The 27,930-nt window shown below is 38.6% G+C and overlaps 2 protein-coding genes across 3 annotated transcripts in view; both read left to right on the top strand.

Moving 5' to 3' along the window:
* Positions 1–1,515: 1,515 nt before the first annotated feature.
* On the top strand, positions 1,516–17,089 carry DPY30 (dpy-30 histone methyltransferase complex regulatory subunit). 2 transcript variants are annotated; one of them, XM_043989697.1, is made up of 5 exons: positions 1,516–1,573; positions 1,899–1,972; positions 2,056–2,103; positions 9,472–9,614; positions 15,817–17,089. In XM_043989697.1, exons 2-5 carry the CDS (start codon positions 1,937–1,939, stop codon positions 15,887–15,889), a joined length of 300 nt encoding a protein of 99 aa, XP_043845632.1. In that variant the 5' UTR covers positions 1,516–1,573; positions 1,899–1,936; the 3' UTR covers positions 15,890–17,089. The 2 variants fall into 2 exon arrangements, with proteins under 2 accessions (XP_043845632.1, XP_043845631.1); XM_043989696.1 differs by having other exon boundaries at positions 1,532–1,614.
* A 3,772-nt stretch (positions 17,090–20,861) lies between these two features.
* Positions 20,862–27,930, top strand: part of MEMO1 (mediator of cell motility 1) — a 137,292-nt gene continuing 130,223 nt past the window's right edge. Inside the window, exon 1 of the mRNA XM_043984963.1 lies at positions 20,862–21,315. Coding sequence (XP_043840898.1) covers positions 21,255–21,315 — 61 coding nt within the window. The 5' untranslated portion in view covers positions 20,862–21,254. The remainder of the gene's footprint in view (positions 21,316–27,930) is intronic.

The raw sequence follows: 27,930 nt of genomic DNA, 5'->3' as shown, positions 1-27,930 counted from the left end.
AGAGAAAAGGAATGGAAGCACTGTCAGATTTTATACTCTTGATCTCAAAGATCACTGCAGAAGGCAAATACAGCCATGAAATTAAAAGATGCTCCTTGGAAGGTAAGCTATGGCAAATCTAGACAGCATACTAGAAAGCAGAGACATCACCTTGCTGAAAAGGGTCTGTATAGTGAAATGGGTTTTCCAGTATGAATGTATGGTTGTGAGATTTGGGATTATAAGGAAAGTTGGGTGCTGCAGAATCAGACACTTTTGAATTATGATGCTAGAGAAGATTTTTGAGAGTCCCTTGGACTACAAGGAGATCAAATCAGTCAATGCTTAAAGGAAGTGATTCAGACTATCCACTGGAAAATCAAATACTGAAGCTGAAACTGAAATACTTTGGTCACATAATGAGATGTGACTTATTGGAAAAGACCCTTATGTTTCAAAAGTTTGAAGGCAGAAGGAAAAGGGGATGGCAGAGGATGAGATGGATAGATAGTAGCATGGGAAAAAATGAACATGAACTTGGATAGACTTCAAGAGATAATGGAGAACAGAAGGACCTAGTGAACATGCTGTGGTCCATGGAGTCACAATAAGTCTGACACCATTGAACAACAATTTATCTTTAAATAGCTTGTGTGTATACATTTGTTTGCCTGTTGTTTCTCCCCCCCTTAGATTGTAAGCTCCTTGAGGGAAGGGATTGTCTTTTGCTTCTTTTTGTATCTTTAGAGCTTAGCACAGTTCCTGACACATAGTTGAGCCTAATACATATTGTTTGATTGATTTACCCCAGCCACAAGTTCCTTTCTTTTACTGAGATTCCAATCTTAAGAAACCCTTCTCTTTCTTGGTGCCTCCACTTTTTGACCAATGGAGAACTTATTAGGTGCTTTATTTATTTATTTTTTTTGGCAGGGAGAGAGCTCCAGCAGAAGTCTGGATAATTTATTTCTGTCTAGAATTACTTCTAGGAGAGAGTATTTTTCTCCATTAGCAGCAATTCTGTTTAATTCCAACTGAATAAACATATCGAGTGCCTACCAGGTACTAGGCATTGGGTTACACAAAAGATTAAGAAAAAGGAACCGGTCTTTGTCAGTGGGCAGTATGTGTATCCATGCACATGAACATGTACACAGAAAAGCCAATACAAAATATATACAAAGTACTTTGGGGCTTGGGGAAGCCCTAACTCCTAGAGAGTGGGTGGCAGGGAATCAGGAAGGCCCAGCATGGGAGGAAAGGAAAACGGTTAGCAGACAACTAGGCCTCTCCGGGTATCGCTGGCTCGCAGCGCAGATACCTATCCTAGACCAGGCTGAGCAGACTTGGGCGGCTGCACCGACGGGCCCATGCCCGCCTCATCAGGAGCACCCGATAACCCATTCCTCGTCACGCTCTGGGGGGGACCACCAGCGGCGGGAAGGGTCACGGGGACCCCTGGACACGCGGTTTTCTTTACCGCCCTCCTTTTTTGCAGCCAGCTCTGGGGAAACTGTATTCTGCGCAGGCGCGGCACTCGTGCGACGTCCTTGCTTTACGGCCGGCCCGAGCGGTTTGCGGTAGGGAGACGGAGGTGCGGTGCAAGGCTTTTGGGCGCGGTTCGAGTTGAGCGCGGTAACGAGCGTCTTTCCCTCCCAGCTCCTCTCTGTAGCCCGACCCGGGGTTGTGCGCTATCTCCCGCGCCGCTCTGGGCAGGCGGGCGGGCGGCCTCGCGTTCTCCTGGTCAGCTCCGCGGGCCGTCCCGGGGCTCCGGCAGGGAGCTGCGGGGGCGGGGCCCTCCCAGCCCCCGGTTCCTGACCCAGTCCTTTCCCTCCCGTCCCAGCCCCTCCGCCGCCCCCACCCCCACACCCCCCAGCTCTCTGGTGGTAACTGACGCGGGTCTCTCCTTGTTTCCCCAGACTCGCGTCCCGAGCCGGCCACTTGCAGGGCCCGCGTCATGGAGCCAGAACAGCTGCTGGAGGGACAGACACCGGTACTCGGGGGCCTGCGGTGGGAGGGGGCGCGGGACCGCCGGAGGCTGCGGGGCTGTGCGCTGACCCTTGTCTTTTCTTGTAGGTTTCAGAAAATCCTCACTCTGAGTATGGCCTCACAGAAAACGTCGAGGTAACAAACTCTCCACTTTGACTAGTAATACTTCTCCGGTTGTAACCGGGAATGTTTGTTTTTGTTTCTGTTAGACTTGCAAATGAGGGCGATCTGGATGCTGGTGATGGTATATGCTAGCTGTAAATTTTAATTTTAGTGACAATTTGCTTTTTATTGCATTCGAATTCTGTGTCTTTTACAGGGGTAGTATATACTTGATGTTTTAATTTTACTGACTGTTTTTATTGCATTTGGATTCTCTGTCCTATAATATACAGTGTACTTAGCTTCTTTTGCATCTATCAAATAGGCTTATTAAAACCGAACTGAAGAAAACATTTCTGAAAGTTGTCAGATTACTTTTTTTGGTGGGTAGTGGTGGTGGCTATGAGCTCCGTCCATATGCTGTTGCCTACATGAAGCCTTTTCTAATCCCTTCAGTTGCTACTGCCCTCTGAAAGTTACTTTGTATTAACCTTGCACATACTTTGTATTTATTTTCATTTATACCTGTTGTTTCCTCTGTTAGAATGTAAGCTCTTTGAGGGTAGGAACTTTCTATTTTTGTTTTTATAGCTACACCTACCATAGTGCTGGGCATTTAGTAGATATGTAATAAATGTTTGTTGATTGATTAATCTGTCCATCATTGTTTAACTTATTTAAGTAATCAAAAGGTTTTCTCTGATGACTCATTTGGTTGCTAGATAACATTAATAGGCCAACAAATTCGGAATACTATAGGAATTGCTGTTTGGATACATTTAGTTCAATTCAACAAGTATTCACAAAGAAGCTACTATGTGCCAAGCACTGTGCTAGTTGCAGAAATGTAACAAAGAAAACAGAAACAATTCCAGCCATTAGACAATCTAAAGGGGAAAGGAAGATAAGTTCACTGGAAAAGAAAAGGAGGTTTATGCATTATAAATGACAGTAAAGCACATACCTCCTTTTCTTTTCCAGTGAATTTGTTTTCCAGTATATATTACACATATTTTTATACATGTATAAATGCATATCATGCATGTTGTGCATGTATATGTTATATATATGTGTATAGATATGCATTTTGTATATCTATACACACAAATATGTATATATAATATTGTAAGGGAGAATTCTTTTTAACATTATATAATCTCATAAAATTCTATTCATTTTTATTTTGTTTTATAAAGTTATGTATTATAGGGATAATATATATTAACAATAAGAGGATCCTTTGCACATGATAGGTACTTAATTTTTTTGATATAGTGAACAGAGGAAGGTACTTAATAAAAAAGATTTCATGGAAAATCAGATGGGTGAACATTATTTTAAAGTAAGTGAAAGAAGGAAGGGACATATTTGGAAATTTCAGGGCTAGTGGACCTGATGTCAGTGGGATTTAATTGAAGTAGGATTGAAAAAGCACTTTCCAAATTTTAGCATTCTCAGAATTGGCTTTGATGAGATAGCTGGTAGATTTTCTAGTGTTATGTTAGTAGGATAGAAGATTTAGAGCTGGAAGGATCTTTAAAAATTAACCAGTTAACACCCCTTTGACTTCACTGCCCAAAATACTCCTTGGCCACCGTTCCTCTATAATTGTTGTCTTTCCTTCTTAGGACAGAGACTTATTTATTTATTTGCTTTGCTTTTATTTCTGTCCCTAGCACTTAACACAGTATTTGGCACTTATTATATTTGTTCATCATTTTCAGATGAGGAAGCTGAGGCTGGGAAGGTGAAGTGACTTACTGAGGTGTCGAACCTAGTTGCTAGCAGAGCTTCTGGATCCTCTGACTCCAGAAATTTTGTGATCAGTACTAAAAGGCAAAATGGATAGAATGTTGGACTTAGGAGTCAGGAAATCCTAAATTCAAATATAGTCTCAGACACTTAATTAGCTTTGTGACTCATTGCAAGTTACTTAAATGCTGTCTGTCTCAGTTTTCTTACCTGTAAAATGAGGGTGATTTGCAACTACTTCTCAGGGTTGTCATAAAGATAAAAATGAGATATTTATAAAGTGCTCTGTAAATCTTAAAAGGCTATATAAATAGTAGTTATTTTTTAACATAGACTAAGCTGGGTTTTTTGTATTGATGAATTAGATCATCCACTTTTAACAATATAGAATATAATTTTTGATGTAACATTGGGATGGATCAGGTGTAGGGCAACATGGCTTGCTTGTATTTTGCACCCATGTGACATTCCTGGGTATCAGTACTCACCTCCTTGACAAGTGATTCGAACTTAAGGCATAGCCCCAGCTCTTTTCTACTTTTCATCCTTTATTTTCTGAGTTATTGAAATAGATTAACTTAGGGTTATAACTAAAATATAATTAGTGAAAGGAATTTCTTGTAATTTAGTACATAGCTAACTTTTAGGATAACTGGTACTTGTTATGTTTCCTATTTGAAGTTTTGGTTTCAGCTTTATTATTAAACTATATAATGGTATACTTCTTGGCATAAATAAATGTTGTGTTCTTAGCTTTTTTACCTCTTTAAAGGTTTAGGTAGTGATATAACTTTAAATAAATATTGAATTCTATGTTGCCTTTTCTCTTTCTGCCTTCTGCAGAAAGATGACAGTTTTTGTTATAGGACAGAGACCCAACCACAACGATTTTCAGAATTTAGATGTATAAAATGTAGTCTAGGAATTTGGTGTGGAATGAACAGGTGAATTTATACAGGAGAAAAGGGAGGAGCATTTAAAAAAATAGTTAAATTGTAGGCATAATGATCAGAAGTATCTTTGTTACAAATTGAGCCCAAATAACAGTTTTTGTATAATGTAATGTGTATGTTACACTGCCATTGGATATTTTCCACATTCCATTGCATGCTTATCGCATACAATTCTTTTCCACGTTTCTATACAGAATACCCCAGAGCTCCCTTTTTCTTGGTTTTTTTTTAACCTCTTATAGTATCCCTAGGATACCACTGTAGCAATCAGTCTTTTGTGTCTCATTCTTACTACATGACCAGCAAATCTCTTTTTCTGGTCACCTGTGTCCTAGAGATGTTTCAGGTGATACCAGCAAGTGATGGTTATTGTTGGTAATAAGTTTCAGTCTACTTTTCATTGCCATTTGAGGCTCTTGTGATTTTTTTCTTTTTTTTTTGGCGGGGCAGTGGGGGTTAAGTGACTTGCCCAGGGTCACAGCTAGTAAGTGTCAAGTGTCTGAAGCTGGATTTGAACTCAGGTACTCCTGAATCCAGGGCCGATGCTTTATCCACTTCATCACCTAGCCGCCCCTCTTGTGATTTTTGATTCGTATAAGATTATGTTCTACAATTCATTTCAAGATAGCACCACTAAGAGAATATTAATGTAACAGAGATGGGACTTTTGTATCAGTTTTAGATAATTAGATAAGTACTCTAATATTTCTCAAATGTGCTTCAGCCCTAACTTTTTTACTCAGTTCCTGGCTCAGCTGATTGTCCATAAATTTATATATGTCTGGACTAATTTGTGCAATTGCATATCCAAGTCTCTGCAATATGTATTTTACATGCCTTTTTTTTTCTTTTGCTGTGATTGTTAGACTATTTTAACAGATTCTGTGAATTTCACTTAAGAGGCATTATAATATTTTGGGCTTGATGTAGTTAGTACAGTTTCATTCATATATGAATAGGAACATTGAAGAACTTAACATCAGCAAGGGATTTTTTAATGTAAAATGTGAAATGATAGTACTTTTATTACCCGCCTCACAGGGTGATTATGAGGAAACCAATTTATAAATCTTAAAGTACTTAATAAATGTGAGTTATATTATTATTTTCTTTATGACACTGGTGAGTTCCTTGGTTGAGCATGAATCTTTTTTCATTAACCTGTTGTCAGTGGATCATTGAACAAGGTTATCTTTGTAGTTGTATCTGTTATAGTTTTGTATAATTTAAGATATACTTGAAAAGACATCTTTTTTGAGGAGAGCCTTTGTGACAATTTTTTCTCGTCACAAATAATAGTTTTTAAAAAATGATTGCAAAATTGATCCACTATAGAAAATATCTATAAAAACTATCCTACTGTTGTGTTATCTAGGATATTCTTTATGTGTATGTGTGTGTATGCATATATACACATATGTACATACCTATACACGTATACATTACTATTGTAAATATATTAAGATTAAAAAGCAGGCACATGGTGATGACTAGTTGGTGGTTGGTGATGATTTCTTGGCTACTTTTTTGTCATTGTTGTCAAAGCACTTGAAGCAATTTCCATTCCTTTGACATATTCCCTTTTTTAAGGCATCTTAAAAAATCCATTCCTAGATATCTTTTAAAATTGGGTTACCTCCTGTGTGGATTTCTTCTTTATGCATTTGGTCAGATAACAGATGCTTTTTCAATGAATAAATGAATTCAGTTGCTTTTTGAATTGAAGGATTATAATATTATAGGCTTTAAAGCTGGAAGGGACCTTTACACATCACCCAGTGTGGACCTCTGTGTTTTGCAGATAAGGAAACTAAGGCTCAGGCTTAACCCAGAGGTTAAATGACTTCATTTTCTTAAGTGTTATTGCTCCTTCCTCAAATTGTAAATTTCATACTTAGTTGGATGTGTTAAAATGTGATAGGTCATGATAAAAACTTAAGCACATTGGTTCCACTCTGTTTGATGCCCTGGTTTTCATCTATAAACGCTGGCATTGATCTTGAACCAAGTTCCCAGTTGTCCTATTTTCTCTGTACCGACAGTTCTCAATTTACATAAATGGACTGTTCAGCATACTTATGTAAAAAGATTTTTACATAATGCTAATTTGTCATATCTACTCATTTCACTTAGCCTATATAACAAAGCCATACACAAAATCATACCTTTATGCGTTATAAAATGTACTAAAATACAGACATATTAACTACTGTATCATGATTATAAACAGAATTATGAAATGAAAGGTAAAGTTAAGGATAAAGTACACACAATAATATATGGTAAAGTTGACATAGGTGTGCAATATGTTGCCGCTTCTCCACCTACTTCACCCAGTCTTTATTATTAGAGGTTGCTGTTCACCTTTTTTTATGTAGATATTGAGAGATGTTTGGACAATGGCTTTCTTTTCCCCCATCATATATTTAACAATTGCAAGCAATATTCTCAACTAGTTTTTGAAGTACTTCAACCCAACTTTCAATACAAGAAAAAAATTCACTCAAATGATGAAATGCTTTACCAACTGTTTCATTGTGAACCTTTTTGGTTTGGCCTTAGGTTCTGAATTTTCTCTTTCTTCTTCAGTCTTTGCAGCTAGCAGCTCAATCAGATCCTCATTGGGCAGTTCTTCTCCATGAGACACAATCAACTCCACATCATTTTCATCTACTTCTTGCGCCAATTCTAGGGCGAATTTTAGTCTTTTTTTCTCACTTATTCAAATATTTCATCTTTATAAAATCCACAAAACTTGGGCATGAACTATGGGCACACTTTTTTCCTAACTCTCTCCATATGTGTTTGTTATATCTTCCCATGCCTGAGCATTACTCTGGATTGCATAGTAAATATTAAAGAACTTCCAGAAATCTCTCAGTGTCATCTCCTTATCTGCATCCAAGGCTGCATTTGTCTAGGCAAATGTAGTACATAAATCATATGTTTGCTTTGAAATTTGAAATCACTCCTTGATCCATAGGTTATAAATAATGAGGTAGCATTAGGGGGAAGGTAGAACACTTGTATATTTTCATTAAAATTATACAAATGGGGAAGGAATGAAGCAGTACATAAACTTTTGTTCAAAGATAAGAGTTATCCATCCTTTAGGATTAGTGAAATAATTCGTGGGTAATGTTGCTTTGCTGATTTTTTTTTTTTTCAATGCTCTGGGATTTTCTGAGTGATGCACAAGAACAGATTTAAATTTGCAAGTCCCAGATACATTCCCCTCAGGCAGAAGAATAATTCTATTTTTTTTTTTATGGGCAATGGGGGTTAAGTGACTTGCCCAGGGTCACACAGCTAGTAAGTGTCAAGTGTCTGAGGTCAGATTTGAACTCAGGTACTTCTGAATCCAGGGCCAGTGCTTTATCCACTGCACCACCTAGCTGCCCGTAATTCTATTTTTTTAAGCCTTATGCTCTGGTATAGTTTTTTCCTTGACCAAGATGTAAGTTGAAAATGGAATTCTCTGATAAAATAGGCCAGTTTCATCTACACTAAAGATTTGTTCCAGTAAGCAAGTACTTCCATCTGTTATTTTTTGTAGTAACTCTGGGAACTTCTTTGTGGTTTCAGTACCTGCGCTAGCAGCCTCTCTTGATACTTGCTTATTATGAAATCCTGCACAATTTTGAAATCATGCAAAGCAACCCCTGCCTGCTGTAAATACCTGGTGTTCCTTCAGGGTCCTTTACCTTTAAACCTTCAAAGAGGCTTTGAGCCTTGGGTTGAATTATCAAGCTTAAAGGAATATTCTTCTGAATTTGGGCTTCTATCCACATGGTTAATAGTTTCTCCATCTCTAAAATAGTACTATCTATTTTTGTCAAAGATAAGTTGCCTTCATGGAAGTGCTGTCTTTTGTATGCTCCTTTATTTGGGCAACATCCTTTACTATGGTGTTCACAGACAACACTTCATATGCTATGGATGACAACTTTTATTCTTCATATATTTCTAACATTGCCATTTCTAAGTATATTTCTAACTGCCTTTTATGACTCACCCTCTAAATTTCTGAAATACTTAATTATAAAGACACCAAATTGAGAATCCATTAAAATATTTCAACCACATATGATTGTAGTGTCCTGGAAGTTGGTTGGGGTCAAGTGGAAACTTTTTTTTTTTCTTGGTGAGGCAATTGGGGTTAAGTGACTTGTCCAGGGTCACATAGCTAGTAAGTGTTAAGTGTCTGAGGTCGGATTTGAACTCAGGTACTCCTGACTCCAGGGCCCGTGTTCTATCCACTTTGCCACCTAGCTGCCCCCTCAAGTGGAAACTTTTAAAGCTTAAACAGTGCTTTTGGGTTTTGAGGGATGTTGCAAGGTAGAGAGGTTAAGTAAAAGTTATAAGAATATATTTTAATGGAAAAAGAGAAGGAATATTTGTTGCCAGAAATACAAAGTGCATTGTAAAAACAGAAGTAAAAAGAGAAAAGTCTGATGATATTACAAAGATAGACAATTAGCAGCTATGGGCATAAGGGGAGAAGTAATCTAAGTGAAATTTGATGAGAGAAATTTGGGTAGGTTCTTGGAAGAGAGAGAGATTTGGAAATTGAAGTGTTCTAATTGAAAAACAGTTATTGATCTGTCTTGAGATACTTAATCTGTTCCTTAGTTTATTTTTGTCACCCAAGATAATTTAACATGTCAGATTAATACATTGTTTTTTAATTTATTAGCGAATAGTGGAAAATGAGAAGATTAATGCAGAAAAGTCATCAAAACAGAAGGTGGACCTTCAGTCATTGCCAACTCGTGCCTACTTGGATCAGACAGTTGTACCTATTTTATTACAGGGACTTGCTGTCCTTGCAAAAGAAAGGTGAGATAACATGCAGTCTTGATTTTAAATCCTTTTGCAAATGATTTATATTTTTCATTAAAGTACTCTATGTATGTTAACTTAAGTATTTCACATTTCAAATCAAGTCTATGAGTTGTAAGTACTTATAAACCTGAGGTTGAGTCTAAGTAGAGACAATAGATGATATTTTGGTCCTGTTCTTTTTTAGGTCCTGTACCTTTTTTAGGTAGCCAGATTAACCCAGAGCTAATTTGGGCATGATAGGAATGGTTTTCCATGCCATTTCTTTCCCTTTCCTGTTCCTGGATACTTCATAGGTCTTTCAGAAAGAGATCTTAAGGGAAATTATGAGAGGTCTTGCTATTTAGAGAGATACCATTAGAGTTATCTTTATCCAGAGTATTCTCTGGGTCGATTGGACAGTGATAGCAAGAGGATGCAAGAAGTAGGGGTGATGATAATACATTTATTTATGCTACTGCTTTTCCCTCAAGTTACCTGAGGGGCTAAAATGAGGAGTAGATTTACTCTAGTATTTGTTGCTTGACTGTAATTTACATTTCATTATGTAGTAAAGGTAATCTGTTTGTAAAGTTAACAATCTTTGTATGTCATTGCCTGTAAATTAAGTAGATTAAATTAGAGTAAAATTGGAAATCATCTTGATTTGCAACACCATTGGCTTTACAGTTATTTTTCCTTTTTCTGCCTCTTTATTCTTTCCATAACTCCAACTAATTGATTTCTTTTAGGTAAATTAGATCGATTGGAAAATATATTTTTGATAATGAAGTTAGTTATATTAGTGTCCATTATATTCTAGTGTAATGAGTTTAAATTTCGTCAGAGATAAATTTGAAAATTTACCACAGTACAACAACATATCTCAGGTTTGAAGAGGTGAGTATTATCTAGTATTTAGACTAGCTATGCAGGTTGTTAGTACTTCTGTCAAGTATAGTTCTTATTGGTGAGGTACTTGGGGTTAAGTGACTTGCCCAGGGTCACTCAGCTAGTAAGTGTCAAGTGTCTGAGGCTGGATTTGAACTCAGGTCCTCCTGAATCCAGGGCTGGTGCTCTATCCACTGTGACACTAGCTGCCCCAAGTATAGTTCTAATGTAATAGATTATGCTGTAGTGTGACAAATGATACATGCCATTATTAGCCTCAAATCCAGATATTTAGACTTCTGAAATGCAATAAATTGTGGTACAAAAATCATAAAATGGTCAGATGATAATAGTAAGCTTCATGTGTTCCAAGATGATGGTGTTTAAAATTGTTCCAATGTAAAACCACAATTTAAGAAGTGTCTATAAGGTAATGAGATTAACTTATACATTTAAATGGGTGTGATCTCCTTTGATGTAGTCACCTTGTGGAGGCTTTAAACTTGTTTCAGAATGTTGCCTCTTTATTTTATCTTCCTTTCTACTCTAAGCCTTGCTTTCTTAGTTGAATGACTTTAATTTACATTTTAGTACAGGCTCAAACACCTTGCCTTTCCTGTTCATTGATCTCTTCAGCTTTTGTGACCTCCATATTTATTTTACCATATCCATACGGAGGCATGGCCATGCCCTTGATATGATCAATATCTGTAATTATTTCACTTCCCTCATCCAGAACTCTGAAATTCATCTCTTTGACCACAGCCTCCTATTTTTTTAGTCTCTTTTGCTTTAATTCACCTAAATCTGTTCTGACCAATATACCTTTAAGGCTTCCAGGCCTTTACATCCACTTTGTCATTGAATTTTCTTTTATAACTCCTCTATTAGAGTTTGAACTCCTTGAGAGCAAGTACTGTCTCATTTTTTCTATTTATATCACTGGTTCTTAGTATATAGTAAGCACTTAATAAATGCTTTTTCCTTCATTTATACTGTTTATTTTACAGTGTATCAGTTCATATGTCTTACCACATTTATCTAAATTCATAATTTCTTATGGTGCCATAATATTTAATTACATTCATATACCACAATTGGTTCAGCCATTCCTCCTATTTCCAGTTCTGTGCTACAACAAAAATGCTGCTTATAAACATTCTTGTACATGTGCCCTTAACTTTCTTGGGAAGGATCTTGGTGGTGTTAACAGAAACAAGTTTGGAGGAAGGATGGATTTAGGGGGAAACATTTTGAGTTTTGTGTTGGACATGCCAAATTTGAGGTGCTCATTTATGGAATAAATGCCTCATGGCATGGCAGTATTGTTGGGTTAAAGAGTATGTGTACTGTTTAGTGATTTTTAGTGTATAGTTTCTAATTGTTTTCCAGAATGGTTGAACTAATTCACTATTCTGTTATCATTCTTTATCCTTCCATAGCTCCTCTAACAATTGTTGGGGTTTTTTTTTTTGGTCATATTTGCCAATCTGAGGAGTGTGAAGTGGAACCTTTTGAGTGCTATAACCTAAAAAAAATTATAAAAGTATTTTATTATCTTCCAGTTACATGTAGAAATAGTTTTCAACATTTGTTTTTATAAGATGTCTAGTTTCAAATTTTTCTCACCCCCCTTCCCCAAGACAGCAAGTAATCTGATATAGGTTTTATATATATACAATAACATGAAACATATTTCTGCATTACTCGTTATAAGAGAAGGATAAAAGCAAAAAGGAAAAACCTCAAAAAAGAAAAACAACAGCACTAAAAACAAAAGAAATAGTATGGTTCAATATGCATTGATATTCCACAGTTCTTTTTTTTTTTTTTCTGGATTTGGGGAGCCTTTTCCATCATGAGTCTTTCAGAACTATCTTGTACTGTTGGATTGCTGAGAAGAATCAAGTCTATCACAGTTGATCAACACATAATGTTGATGATACTGTGTACAATGTTCTCTCACTCACCATCAGTTCATGCAAGTCCTTCCAGGTTTCTCTGAAATCTGCCTGTTCATCGTTTCTTTTATTTTTTTTAAATTAATGAAGTATTTTATTTTTTTTCCCGTTACATGTAAAGATAGTTCTCAACTTTTGTTTATACAAGCTTTCCAATTTCAGATTTTTCTCCCTCCCCTCCCTACCCCCTCCCCTAGACAGCAGATAATCTGATACAGGTTTTATACACACACACACACACACACACACACACACACACACACACACTAACATTAAACATATTTCTGCATTAGTCATGTTATAAGAGAAAAATCAGAGCAATGACAAAAAAACCTCAAAATAGAAAAACATCAGCACCAAAAACAAAGAAATAGTATGGTTCATTCAGCATCTATACTCCACAGTTCTTCTTTTTTTTTTTTTCCCCTGGATTTGGAGATCCTCTTCTATCATGAGTTCCCTGGAACTCTTCTGTACCATTGCATTGGTGAGAAGAATATAATCCATCACAGTAGATCAACACTCAATGTTGATGATACTGTGTACAGTGTTCTCCTGGTTCTGCTCATCTCACTCATCATCAGTTCATGCAAGTCCTTCCAGGTTTCTCTGAAATCTGCCTGCTCTTCGTTTCTTACAGCACAATAGAATTTCATTACATTCATATACCACTTGTTCAGCCATTCCCCAATTGATGGGCAGCCCCTAGATTTCCAATTCCTTGTCACCACAAAAAGAGCAGCCATAAATATTTTTGTACATGTGGGTCCTTTTCCCTTTTTTATGATCTCTTTGGGAAAAAGACCCAATAGTGGTATTGCTGGGTCAAAGGGTATGCACAGCTTTATAGCTCCTTGGGCATAATTCCAAACCGCTCTCCAGAATGGCCTATAACCTATTCTTTATCCTCTCTATGACTCTTTCACAGTCTTGACCCTGAGTTGAAACATTTTAGATATTCTGTCAGGTACCCTTGTACCTGCTGTACTCTTTTTTTTTTTTAAATTTAAATTTTTTATTTTTTAACCAATTTATTTTATTTTATTTTAGTGGGGCAATGAGGGTTAAGTGACTTGCCCAGGGTCACACAGCTAGTAAGTGTCAAGTATCTGAGGCCAGATTTGAACTCAGGTCCTTCTGAATCCAGGGCCGGTGCTTTATCCACTGAGCCACCTAGCTGCCCTCACCTGCTGTACTCTTACCTTGCCTGAACCAGATCCTGTTTAACACCAAAATCCACCTTCTCTGTGTATATGAGCACTTCTAGAGTAAGTCAGAAATGTGCTGGTTGGGTTTACTACAGATGTAAATTATCTCAGCTGTGCCTTTTTGTTTGTTTATTTATTTATTTTTTGGTGAGGCAGTTGGGGTTAAGTGACTTGCCTAGGGTCACACAACTAGTAAGTGTTAAGTGTCTAAGGCCGGATTTGAACTCAGGTCCTCCTGACTCCAGGGCCAGTGTTCTATCCACTTCGCCACCTAGCCGCCCCTCAGCTGTGCTTTTACTGCCTATGTGGCAATCTTTCTCTGATTAATTATATCATACCCTCCACAATGACTATTCCAACCTTTTTTTTTCTTTCATCAGACTCCTATTACTACCCCTTACCTACATCTCTCTCACCAGAGGACCTCCCTTTTTGTTCTTCTGAGAAAATAGGGGCTATTTGTCATGAACTCACTTTGTATTTCAAAATGCTTCTTTATCAGTCTCCATTTGCTCCTCTCCTCCAGTTCTTGATAAGGAGGTGGGCCTCCTCTTTTTCAATACCAACCCCTCCCCTTATATTCTTGATTCCACTCCTCTTTTCCTCTGGGAGCTTGCCCCCCTGATCATTCCCTCTCTTTATTGGATTCCAGTCTTTTCCTTCTAATCTATCCTCCATATAACTTCAAATTGATATTGATATGCAGTACTTTATTGGATTCTGGTTTTTTCTTTCTAATAACTTCCAAATTGATATTCATAAAACATAGATGCAACCATATCAAACCACCTTTTCCCCTCTCAAAAATTATTAGTGGCTCCCTATTGCCCCTAGGATCAAATACAAACTCTGAAGCCTGGTGTTTAAAACCTTCTACAATCTGACTTTCCCATCTAACTCTCCAGTTTTACTTCACGTTACTCTTCATCATGTACTTTCCATTCTAGCTACATTGGCTTTCTAGGTTTTTCCATAGAAGTTATTGCCTCACTGCCTTTACACAGGATGTCCCTGATGTCTAGACACCCTCCTTCCTCACTTTCATCTTGTGGAATTCTTGGCTTCCTTCAAAGCATATGTAAGGTACCACCTCTTTCAAGAGATCTTTCTTAACTCCCCAGCAGAGAAAGTAAGGTCTTTGAATTTCGGGACTCTTTTTTGCCCCTTTGAATCTCCCCTTAATATGTATTGTTGAATTAAGTTGTTTAAATAATTTTTGGATCTTTGCTTTTGCCTTTAGAACCATTTATTAGAAGCAAAAGAAAATCATCCTTTTCATTTTATAACTTTTATTTTTTAACTACAAATGATATTTTCCAGCTTAATTACCCATTTACTCATGAGACTTCTCTCTGAATAAGTTTTGTTTTGTTTCTAAAATCAAAACCACCTTCACAAGATGAAGACTTCATTCAACTAAGCATATTTTGAAATATGTACTGGGCTCTGAAAGTTAACTTTAGAAGAGGGTTCTAAAATTTTTTTGGTCAATAGTATTGTTGCTGGAATTGTGGACAACCATGCCCGGTGATTACTTTGAAGGGGCTAGCATGCATTTGGATGTATGAGTTGTGGTACATTTATTTTACAACCCCATCTTATTACTTTGTTATGAAGCCTGCCCATGTATTTGTGGGATAGGGATGTTGACTGGACCTATAATTTCTTTGCTATAAGGAACTCTCAGTGAGGAAACTTCCTCTGACAATGCATCTTATAGTTTGAGAGTTGCCTAGAACGCTTAAGAAGTTTAAGAATTGCTTAGGGTCACACACACCAGTATGTCTTAAAGGTGAGACTAAAGCCTAAGTTTTATTGGTTCTGAAGACAGTTTTCTACACTACAGCATGATGCCTTCTCATGAATGAAGATAGAAAATATTATATTTTAATTAGGAGTGAAGATGAAAACCAAAATAATTATCAATTTAAATTTAGAGAAATATGTGGCTATTTCCCAATGAAGTAAATGATTTTCTTGTGTTACAGTGAAATAGAATAAACACATCTTTTTGTTTGAATTTTGGTAAGAAATTTTTTATTTCTGAATTGTGTTAAATGTTTGTTACAGGGCAACAATACAGTGTCATTTTTATAATAGTTTCCTTGGATAGATACATCTGGAATAGATTCTAAATCTTGGATCTCTTTTTCTTTTCAGACCTCCAAATCCCATTGAATTTCTAGCATCGTATCTTTTAAAAAACAAGTCACAATTTGAGGATCGAAACTAATTTCGGGAAAAGAATAAAAGAATTTGGTTGTTACTGTAGATATATATGATTAAGAGGCAGTTTATATTGCCATGATTCCTTTTTTTTTCTTTTGAAAATATATAAATCTTCAGGACCACAGATCTTGTTTCAGTAACTCCAGAAGGGAACATACTTCCCTTATTCTTTATTTAATGAACATACTTATTTAATGAGCATATTCTTTGTTTTTATTTTTTCACATTGTCTTAAAATCAACCTTCAGAATAAATTGCTAAAAATTTGATTATTGGAAAGCAGTTTTTATTGAGGATATTTGTGTATTGTTTGGGTATTGCTTCATAGGTAGCACTGATCCTATTTCTGATCATTTTTGCATCATAATTTCCTTTTGGCTACATTTTATAATGTATTGATTTACAGCACAATGAAAATATAGCACAGAGGAAGGATACTATCAAAGCTTGAGTATTTAAAAAGGTATACAGTTTGTCATTCCTACCTAACTCACTATCTTGCCTTAACCTGGCTGTCTCCAAATAGGTACTTCATAGCCAATTAAAAAGTAGCATTGTTCTTTAGTTGCTTCCCTAAGCAATCATGTGGCACCCAAGGCTCTGATGCATTTGCTTGTTCTGCTTTTTGTGGAGATGTTGAGGTAACCCATCAACCCAGGGAAAGAGATTTTATGGATATTCTTTGGAGAAAATGGTTTTAAGATAGACAAGGAAAAAGTTACACTCTTTTAAAAGAAAATCCACGAGTTTCATGTCTCCAACTAAAAGTATTAAAAAGTTTTTGCAGAAATAAAAAAAGGCAGGAAATGGCATAACAGAACTAGGTCTACTAAAGAAAAGTAGTACTGATATGCATCTGTCAAACTTGTTTTTATGTAAGTAAGAGAAATCTGGAAATATTGGTTTTTGTCATTTCCGCAGTTGTAACATCATGTAGTAGGAGTCAGAATACTTGGGCTCATTACTAGTCTTTCAGCTACTTCATCTCTAAGATGGAGATAATATTTAAATACCTCACAGGGTTATTACAAATGTAAGAACATACATATAACACTTCTGGAGACTGCAAAGTGCTTTATAATCTTAAGGTGCTATTATTTCCAAATGGGTTAGATTGTGAATCCTTGAGAGCAGAGGAATGGTGTTATCTTTGCATACACAGTGCCCGGTGTATAGGTACTTAATAAAATGTTTGAAGAAATCAGATACACCAAATTTTTCATTGTCTGGTTTATTCAGTTTTTATGAATCTGCCTTGGTGTTTACATGTTTTGTTTTAAATTTAATTCTCACAAAAATCAAACAAATATACAGTAATATGTATTTTCACTTACCAAAGTCAAACCAAGTAAATTAGCAAGGTAAAGGAGAAAAAAAAATCTGTTCTCTGTCCTTATGCTTCCAAGTCTTTACCTTTTTTTTGGTGGGGTAATGAGGGTTAAGTGACTTGCCCAAGGTCACACAGCTAGTTAAATGTCAGGTATCTGAGGCCAGATTTGAACTCAAGTCCTCCTGAATCTAGGGCCGGTGCTTTATCCACTGTGCCACCTATCTGCCCCTGTATATTACCTTTTGACTTCAGTTTTATTTGAAAAAGTAGTTGTAGTCAGTATGTACATGGTACTGGTTCAGCCAATCCCATTTTTCATCAGTTCATTTGGTCTTTCCATATTATATTCACATTTATAAAATTCCATGGAATTAATATATAATTCAGCCATTTTCTAATAATTGAAATTATAGGTTGTATCTCATTTATGCAATTATAAAGCATTTATTACTGTTGCATGCCATTATAAGTAAATAATTTTGTTTAGATAGACCCCCCCTCCCCTTTTTATGGTCTTAGCATAAATTACTGGCAATGGAATTGCTGGCTGAAAAATGGTTAATTTTGTGAATTTTATTATATGTTATCATAGTCTCCCAAACACTTGAAGAGTGCCTATTTTTCTTGACACGTTAAAACTGAATTTCATGATTTTTTGTTTCTATTTTATGGGTATGTAAGATGTTATCTCAAGGTGGTTATGATTTTCATCTTTCTGATTATTGGGCAACTTTTCTTGTGGTTCTTAAAAATTTGCATTTTCCCTGGAAATTGATACATTAGCTTAATTAAATTACAATTGTTTATGGTTGACAACTAAAATGTGTAACATATAGTAAAAAAAATACATCTCTAATTTGGAAACTCAGAGGGAAATATAATTAGAAATGATTCCTTAAAATATAATTGACACTAGATACATATCTTTATATCTTTTAAATATAAAATTGTATAACAATGCAATTATTAGTGGATTTTTGCTCTATGGAGATAATTAACTAGTTCTCTTGTATTTATTTTGTAAATACTTAGTAAATGCAATTTCCCTGATGATTTTGTCTGGGAGGTCCTTGTGTAAGTTGTTTGAAGGCAGGGACTACTCTACATTCATTTATTTATTTGTTTATTTAGTGTTCCCAGTACTGAGCACTGTGTTTGGTACATAATAGTCTTCTAAATGCTTATTGATTTATTTCCTACCCCAAATTAGCTTTTCAAGGAATGTTTTTTAATAATTTGTTATTGTTAGCTTTCAGCTGTTACTGTTTGGGGAAGGAGAGGTGTAGGTAATCAAGCATCATTTATATTTGACCTGGGTTGCTGCCACCTATTCCTGTCCCCCAACCTTCCTAAGTGATACCTAAAATAGTTCCTTAAGTAGCAGGTTGGGGCAAGTTGTCAGGGAGGACTTAGAACCCATATACCTTGGATACAATCAGCCTCACCTGAAAAGTTTTTTTTTTTAACTTCTTAAGGTTTGATACTTGATTGCTATTGTAATCTAGAAGTTTATGTCTAAATTTTAGTTGATACCAGGAATATAATACTAATTCTAACACAAATTATGAAGATATGAGTTGTTTCCTTACTTGATTTTTCTTACCCCCAATCTAGATTAAGATTGGTATTGGTAAAATTAATTTGGTATTCTAGTATTTTTTTTCCCTCAGGGCCAGATCAAATACAATATTTAGAAACTTGGGTCACTCATGCTATCAGCAGTGAATAAATAAGTTGAATTACAGTATTATAAACTTAATAATGTTCTGATTTTTTTTGGCCTGAATGTCACTGCTAGAAAGCTCCTTCTACTTATACAAATTAGAAACATGCTTCTAACTTAATCTTAGCTGTATGGGGCCTACAACTGGTAATTGTCAGAAGCAGGACTTAAACCTAAGTTATAATGCAAGGCTGGCTCCCTATCTACTACATCTTGCTGCTTCTCAGTATTACTAGATGAAATCTAAAGTAGTATGACTATTGTCATGCTGGCACTGAAGGTATGCCCAGTGTTGTTCCCCTCACCAAGCTGCATTACTGGTGGAGACCCAGCTGATCTGTCTAGGCTAACCAGTAAGAAAAAAACTTTTTGAAATTCTGGGCTTTTTTCTTTTTTTTAAATAGAGAACTTAATCCTAAATAATGTATGTTGGTGGAAATGACATTTAGGGTTGTTGATAGAACAGATGCTTTATGCTGTTTTTCATTTACAGAACCTTTAAAATAGGATGCCATTTTTATTTTGCTGTAATTCTCCATTTCACTACAGAAACACAATTATCAATCATTAGAAAGAAAAGCTGGCATCATTCCATCCTTAGAGGTCTATAGTACTTCTTAATGGAGGGACCAATTTGATATCACTAGATGTAGGTATCATTAGACTTTCTGTACTTAAGTAAACTTGTCTGCTCCTTCCTTGGGTTTTTGAGAGGTCCCTGGAAGGATTTAATGTTATTGTACATCGTCTGAGTATGTCCTTTTAGGCTGCCACAAAAGGTGGGTTTATTATATTGATTTTGATTTCTCCCCCCCCCCCCAATTTAGGGGTTGAGAGGGGAAAGACTGAAGAGGAAATCGATGAATATTTGATCCAATGAGGATCTCATCCCAGCAAAGAGGCTGGAACTCAGATTATAGACTTTAAGTTTAACTGAAAATATTGGTGGAATCTCATAAAAAAAGGAAGTGACGACATTCAAGAAAACAGGTAGAAAAGAGCCGAGCATAGGAGTTTTTTTTTGCATTATCAATAGAGTAGTATTAAAAATGTTATTGGGTGAGTTAAATGCACTACTTTTCTCTGTGCTAAAGAGTGGCCAGTGTGGAATGTTACTTCAGTATCCTAGTTTTTAACCTGTGCTTTGGGTGACGCTGAGTGGTTTCAAGACTTGTTTCTCCACGTGTGGGACCAAGAATACCTCCATCAAAACGAATAGTCCACCTTGGTACACTGGGATTGCTTTGGGAAACCTTGCACCGTAAAAATTGAAACCGTGAAAGGAGCACATTTGGGGACAAATCCTTCCAGGACTGTATCAACCCCATTTGTCTCCATATTAATAAACTCTCCCATCTTGTCGTGGCTAAAGTTACTCAGTAAAGGAAACCGTGGCGACCCACGAAGGCCGCCTTTTTGCTAAATATAAGACTGTTCGGGAGGGCCGGCCGAGGTGGGGTGAAGGGCCCCTAATAGGTCCGGAGCCCCCCGTCCCTGCCTTCGGCGCCACCCCCCCCTCCCCTCCCGCCAGGGGAACGCAGAGCTGCACGTTCGGCTGGCCGGCAGCTGGGCATGCTCAGTGGGCAGCTTTCGTTAGGGTGAGGGGGGAGGTGGCGAGTGAGGAAATCTTAGCTCTTCACGAGCTCGACCTCCTCAGCTGAGGCCCCGGCCCTGGCCCTGGCCATTTTCATATGCGCGGCCGCCTCCTGGGGCCAAGGCTGACCTCCGATGCAGCCCTGAGTGGCCACAGTTCGGTGTCTCCCAGGCCCTGGCGCGGGCGGTAGGGCAGGCGCGGGTAGGGGCGGAGCGCGGCGGGGCGGGGCGCGCCGGCCCGGCCCGGGGCGCGCTGGGGGAGGGGAGCCGCGGAGGGGCCGGGGCCAGGGGCGGGAGTGGAGTCAGGGGGGTGGGGTCACCGGTGGCGGCGGTACCCGCCCGAGGGCGGGGGGGGCAGAGTGGTGTCGGGGCGGCTTGGCGGCGGGCCCTGCCCCCGAGGGGGAGAAGTGGCAACTCCGGGGGCCGGCGCCAGGGCTCTGCCGCGGTCTGGGAGGCCGCCGCGGGCCCCTTCTTCTGGCAGCCGTCCGCGTGCATGGTGATCCGGGACGGGGCCGCCGCCATCTCCTTCTTTTCCTCCTCCTCCTCCACTGCCGCCGCCTCCTCTTCCTCCTCCTCCTGGGTCGGGCCGATCCCCTCCCCGCGGCCGCCTCCTCCTGGGCTGGGCCCGCGGTGCCTCGTCCCCTCCCCGAGCCGTTCCTGCAGCCGTCGCCGCCGCCGCCTCCTCATTCATCCTCGTGCACCATAGGCGGCACAGGTTCCAAGATGTCCAACCGAGTGGTCTGCCGGGAAGCCAGTCACGCCGGGAGCTGGTACACAGCCTCAGGTAGGAGGGCGGGAGGGCCCGGGCCGAGCCGAGCCGAGCTGAGCCAGGCGGCTACCGCCGCCTCCGCGACTCCCCCTGCGGCCCGGGGCGCGGCGCGGCGCGGCAGGGAGGAGCGGAGCGAGCGGGCCGGGCCCGGTCCCGAGCGAAGGCGCTTCCCTGCACGCCCGCTTGAGGCGGGCGGCCTGAGCCGGAGAAGAAGGGGGGCTTGGCCCGTCCTTCCCTGCCGTGGCTTCTCCCGCGGGATTAGTCCTCTTGGCCCCCGCCTTTTTTTCCGACCTTCGGGCCGAGTTGACCGATCCCGCCCCGGAAGCTGGGGCCGGAGCTGTCGGTAACCCCGAGCCCTGCCCCTGGCCTCCCATTCACCCCTCGAGTAGGGCAGGAGAGGGGCAGGCAGCCCTGCCCATGCCCCTTGGCGGGTAGTTCCTCCTTTTACCTCTGAGAATAGAAAGGGGGCAGACCTTCCCCCCCCCCCCCCCACCCATGGGTAGGGGACATCTTTCGTTCTTTCTGAGTCATGGGTAGCACCCTCCCTCCCTTTTTTCCCCTACTCGTGAGGGAGGGGACTCGCTTGCCTGCCTGCCTTCGAGATAAGACACGCTTCTCTTTTCCCTTTCCTTTCTTCGCTGTGTTTCTCCTCCCAGAGCCCAAGACTCGAGGGAGTCCTCTCCCTGCGAAGTCTCTCCCCTGCCCCCCCTCACGCCTTCTGCTATAGAGTCTCTTGTCTAAACTACATAGTGGAGAAAGCGAGTCAGCTTCCTTACTCCTTTCCTCCCTCCCCACTCATCGAAGACTTAAGAGTGAAGGGTGTAGACAGAGTGGATGTGTCGAGAACCCCGTTCTCTCCCAACCTCTTTCCTTTGCTTAGAAGTGTGCCCTTCTTCGGCGGTGTGGGAATGGATTTACAGGAGGCCCCCCCTTTTTTCCCTTTTTTTTTTCTTCTGGAGAGTGTAGCTTTGTGTGTTGGGGGTGGGGCAGAATTATTGTTAAGCCAAGGCCTGGGGTAGCCTGTTGGTTCTTTTGTCAGTGTTTTGTTGTTACTGTCATTTACCCAAGGGGCAGCTAGAGGTGGCATCAGCACTTTTCCAGGGCGACCTCACCAATCTCTAACGTAGTCCCTCAGCACCCTGCAGTTGCTAAGGCTAGCTACATAACAAACTAGTCCGGCTTTAAAGTAAGCCGTCCTCACTTTAAAGCGAATAAATCGTCCCTGCTCTGTCTCTTCAGCAAATACCTTAGTATATGCTATGCTCTGTGTAGGAGGAAGAGGGACATTCCCCTATGCCATTGTTAAAACTACAATTTCTTGGGTGACTTTTTTGGGAAGTTATTAGTCTCAGATGTTCTGGTTGTAACTACCTATAATTTCTTACTGAAACCTAGACTTTTACCCTTTTGTATAATTGGCTTAGATGGTGACATGCTTTGTGGGAAAACAAAGGGATTCAGAAAACTTAGGGACTCAGAGTTTGTTAAACTGGTTCAGAAATACACCTCACTGATTCATTTCAGAATTTGATGTTATGAAAAAGATACAAAGGAATTGTCCAGACGAGATTTACATATAGCCATGGTTCATTGTTAAAGATGATCTTTTATAGTTATACCTCCTTTCCTCTATGAACCTTAAAGTGCTTCATAAACACTTAATTGAATCTCACAACCTGAGTATGTCAGTTGTGCTATTCCTGTTCAACAGATGGGGAAACAGATGCAGGGAAGTTGAGATACCCCCAGCACCGTGGAGTGAGTCAGTGAATGGCATGGCAGAACAGAATTTGGAAATTTAATAGTATTTTAGACTTCAGGACTGGCTTCAGACTTTTAGACGAGGAATTCTCACAGTGGGATCCCCTTCTTAAAATGTGGTCTGGGGTCCCTGAGACCCTGTCACGGATTCTGAGATCAAAACTATTTTCAAGGTAATATTGAGATGACTTAATTTCTAATATGGTAAATATCAACAAATATAATCACATAAACAAAAGATCTTTCTCAGTAATTTTTAAAGCTTAAAGGGGCAGAAAGTTTGAGAATTGCTATTCTAGACTGTACTACCATTTTTTTCTTTCCTGGTAGGGCAGTGGAGGTTGTGACTTGCCCAGGGTTACACAGCTAGTAAGTGTCAAGTGTCTGAAGCTGGCTTTGAACTCAGGTACTTCTGAATCCAGGGCCTGTGCTTTATCCACTGCACCATCTAGCTGCCCCCTGTACTACCAATTTTTAAAAAATTGAACAATTGAAATGTTCTTCTGTAAGGTAGGCAGTTTCCCCAATTAGCTACCTAGGCTTTCTCTTTTTCCATTTTTAAAAGAGCCAGCTTCTCAGTACTGACCTTATGGACCAGTCTTAGTTTTTTTTTTGGGGGGGGGGGAGGGGTGTATACATTTCCACTTTTTTGGATTTTGGACCAGACCTGTGGTTTTACTGGTATAAGGAAATCATGATGAGGAAATTTCCTTTACCAGTTCAGATAGGCACCTGCTTAGCAACTTAGCCTTAGAGACCTTGGGGTTTTTAGAGCCTGGCTCACACAGCCATTGCCAAAGGCCAGACTGGAATCCAGTTCCTCAGACTCTTGAGACCAACTCTCTATCCACTATTTGATGCTGCCTCTCATAGTTTCCTAAATGAGCAAAAAATTTTTTTTTGTTAGTTTTACATTAAAAACTGTACATGACTTTTTTTTTTTAAGTGAGGCACTTGGGGTTAAGTGACTTGCCCAGGGTCACACAGCTAGTAAGCATTAAGTGTCTGAGGCTGGATTTGAACTCAGGTACTCCTGACTCCAGGGCCAGTGCTCTATCCATTGCACCATTTAGCTGCCCCTGTACATGACCTTTTGGGCTTCTTGTGTGTAGAGTGCTGGAGTGGAGTCTGGGAGATCTGGGTTCTTATTCTACCTCAGTACTTTATATGGCCTTGGGCCAGTCAAAAAATTTATAAATTACAAATTATAGATTATGGATTATAGATTATAGATTTAAAGAGCTAGAAGGGCCTTTTGTGGTTATCTAATTCAAGCCCTTCAGTCCCAGAGTGGTCTAATTGCCTGAAGTCACCCAGATTTTAAGTGGCAGAGCTGGGGTTTGGATATATGTCCTCTTGACTCCAAAATCAAGGCTCTTTTTTCCCCACAGCCCTTTCCTGCCTCAAATTGATGAACTCTGAGCCACAGTTTTCTTACCTGTTAATTGGAAATCCTCTCACGTGTAGAGTCTGATTTATTGGGAATTGTGAGGTCCAAATGAGATGATGTATTGTTGCATGTATAAATGCTGTTTAATTTATTGTTATTATAGACTTCTGAAGGAATTCATCTATTGATGACTTCCAATTTATCCTGTGTGTATGTACACACAGACACATTTTGTTTGTACATTGTTGTAAACAAGCATGTATTCTCCCCCTGTGGACTCGAGAGCTTCTTGAGAACAGAAACTGTTTTTTTTCTTCTTTTGCCTTATTAGAAAAGAGTAGATGCTTAATAAATGATCACTGACCTATTGGTTGGAGGTTCATTGATAATAAATAAGTATGTAAAATATAGCACCTTACTATTTGGACTTGAAAATGTCCATTTCTTCAATGTAGCTCCTTAAATATAAGAGCTCCTTAAGGTCTTTTAGCTTAAGAAATCTAGATTACATTTTTTACTAACAATGAACTATGTTATAATTTAGCTAAAAATTTTAAGATAAGACCTGGTTTTCTTGATACCAGTGAAAAAGTTTGGGAAATTGGTCATATGAATTCTATTGAGGAAAAAAGTTAGGCATTTATTTTGTATTTTAAAAAAGATTAGGTGATTTTAATAAAGTAGATAAAAGATTAGTATGGAATCTATACAATTAACTTTCTTCTATTTAATTTAAATATGTCTATCTGGAATCATAGGATTATAGAGTTGGAGTCAGAATTTATATGATACTTACTGCTTTTTGTTAAATTGTTACTTACTGTTTTTGTAGAGAATTTGCTTGAAAAACCCCAAAGAGACAGTGTAATAGTTGATTATTACGACATAATAATAGCTCAATCTACTATGTACTTAAAGAAAAACTATAGCATTTCCATGTCTGTAGAGTTCTTTCTTTAGAACAACCATTTGAGATAAGTGGTATAAGTATTTTTTATCATTTTACAGATGAGGGCATGGTCTTAGAGAAGTTGTGACAATTTAAGACTTTAAAATGTCAGACTTAAATCCAAGTTTCCTGATTCTAATCAGTGCTCTGTTACACAGGGTTGTTTTTCTGGTTCCCAATATATTTGTTTGTGTTCATAAGTGTAAATTCAGATAAATATTGAGCACAAATTCACATTTTTTCAATATAAATGTTTTAAGTAAAATTCTTTCATTTTTTGCTTGAATTATCAAGATAGAAAGGACTAGATTTGGAGTTGGTTCAAATCCTGTGTTTGTTACCACTTGTGTGTAAATTTGGGAAAATTACTTAATATTGCTGTTATTCATTTTCTCAACTATGAAATTAGGGGGTTGATTAGGTGTTTTCTTAAGTTCTACCTCTGAGTCCTACAAGCCTATAAATCAGTGTCCAAAGTGATACAGTTGTTAAAGTTGAGTTTAGGTAGAATAGTTTGCTTTGGGGGAGAGAGAGAAAGAGGGAGACAGAGGAAGGGAGAGAGAGGGAGGGAAGGATTGATGGCATGGACGGAGAGAGGCAGAGTGGACAGGCTTTCAGGTGTATTTTTAAGAATAGGTAGAATTTGGATACTCAGAATGAAAAAGAAGTCATGCATGAACAGAGTATTCATTTGGGGTTATAGTGTGAGATGAGGCTCAAAAAGTAGATATGAGACAGATTGTGAAGGTCCTTGAATGTCAGGCTCAAGAGTTTGGATCTTATTTTGCAGTCAGTGGGGAGACATTGAAATTTTTTGAACAGGAAAATAACTTGATCAAAGTGGCACTTCAGAAAGATAAACCTGCCAATAATGTGTAGTATGAACTGGAGGAAGTAGAGACTGGAGACATGGAAACCATGTAAGATGATAATGGTTTGAACTAGGTGGCAGTAATGCCCCCAATGGAAAAGAAAGGAAGGAATTGATAAAAGAAAATACTGTGAAAAAAAACTCATTAGGGTTTGGTCACTTATAGGGTACAGGGCCAAGGGAATGGGTAGAGACATTAAAGATGACTTGGGAATACTGAATTAGAACACATTGATTATGTTTGCTGGAAAATAGCAATAAAAAATTTGTAAGTACACAGAAGGAAAAAAATTGAATTGAATAAATCAATTGAAAATGTGGCTTAATGGAAAGAGTTCTAGAGTTGGAGTCAGAAGACTTGGATTGAAGTCCTCATTCTTCCACTTTTGAGTTACCTTTTTTTTTTTTTTTTTTTTTTTTTTTTGGTGAGGCAATTGGGGTTAAGTGAATTGCTCAGGGTCACACAGCTAGTAATTGTTAAGTGTCTGAGGCTGGATTTGAACTCAGGTCCTCCTGAATCCAGGGATGGTGCTCTATCCACTGCCCCATCTAGCTGCCCCTGAATTACCTTTTTATACTCCTGGTTTCCCTTTGTGTAAAATGGGGATAATAATACTTGTATATTCTACCTCATAGGGTTGTAGTGAGGAAAGTGCTTTGGAAAACTTAAGAATATTTTATCAGTGTTAGCTTTTATAAGTAATTATTATTTTATTAAAATTTAAAATTTTTATCTTTTGTGAAATGTCAGCAAGCATTTATTAAGCACCTATTATATACAGTCATTGTGCTAAGCATTAGGAATACAAAGAAAGGCAAAAACATTCTTGCTTTCAAGGAGCTCACAACCTAAAGGGGAAACAATATGCAAACAACTACTTATAAACTAGATATAGACAGGATAATTTGGAGATAATCAACAAAGGGAAGACTTTGGCATTAAAGGAGATCAAGATTTCAACTGACATTTGAAGGAAAAACAGGAGGCAGAGATGAGGAGAGAATTTCAGGCATGGGGGATAGACTGAAAATCAGCACAGAGTAAGGAGATGGAGCGTCTTATGCAAGGAACAATAAGGAGGCTAGTATTATAGGCTTAGGGGAGTAAGCTATGAGAAGACTAGAAAGGTAGGAAGGGGCTTGGTTATTAAGGTCTTTAAAATCTGAACATAAGATTTTATATTTGCAAAATCTTGGAAGTGATTTGACAATTATTTGTGTTTATGGAAAAGAGGGTTGACATAGTCAGAACTGAACTTTAGGAAGATCACTTTGACAGCTGAATGGAAGATGAACTGGATTGTGGAGAAACTTGAGGTAGGGGGACCAAACAGAAGCCTTTTACTTGTCCAGGTATGAGGTGATGAGGACCTACACCAGGGTGGTGACAGTATCAGAACATAGAAAGGGTCCTGCATACCAGAGATGTTATGAAGGTAGAATTGACAGGATTTGACAGATTGAATATCATGGGTGAGAGTCCAGGATGACATTTAGGTTGTGAGCTGGATTGATTGGGAAGATGGTGGTATCTTCAATAGTAAAAGAGAACTTAAAGAGTAGAGTTTGAGGGGAAAGATAATGAGATCAGTTTTGGACATGTTGAGTTGAAGATGTCTTGGAGGACATCTAATTTGAGATATCTAATAGGCAGTTGGA

This window comes from Dromiciops gliroides, chromosome 2, assembly GCF_019393635.1.
Source record: "Dromiciops gliroides isolate mDroGli1 chromosome 2, mDroGli1.pri, whole genome shotgun sequence".
NCBI classification, from domain to species: domain Eukaryota; kingdom Metazoa; phylum Chordata; class Mammalia; order Microbiotheria; family Microbiotheriidae; genus Dromiciops; species Dromiciops gliroides.
This window is presented reverse-complemented; position numbering and strand designations above follow the sequence as displayed.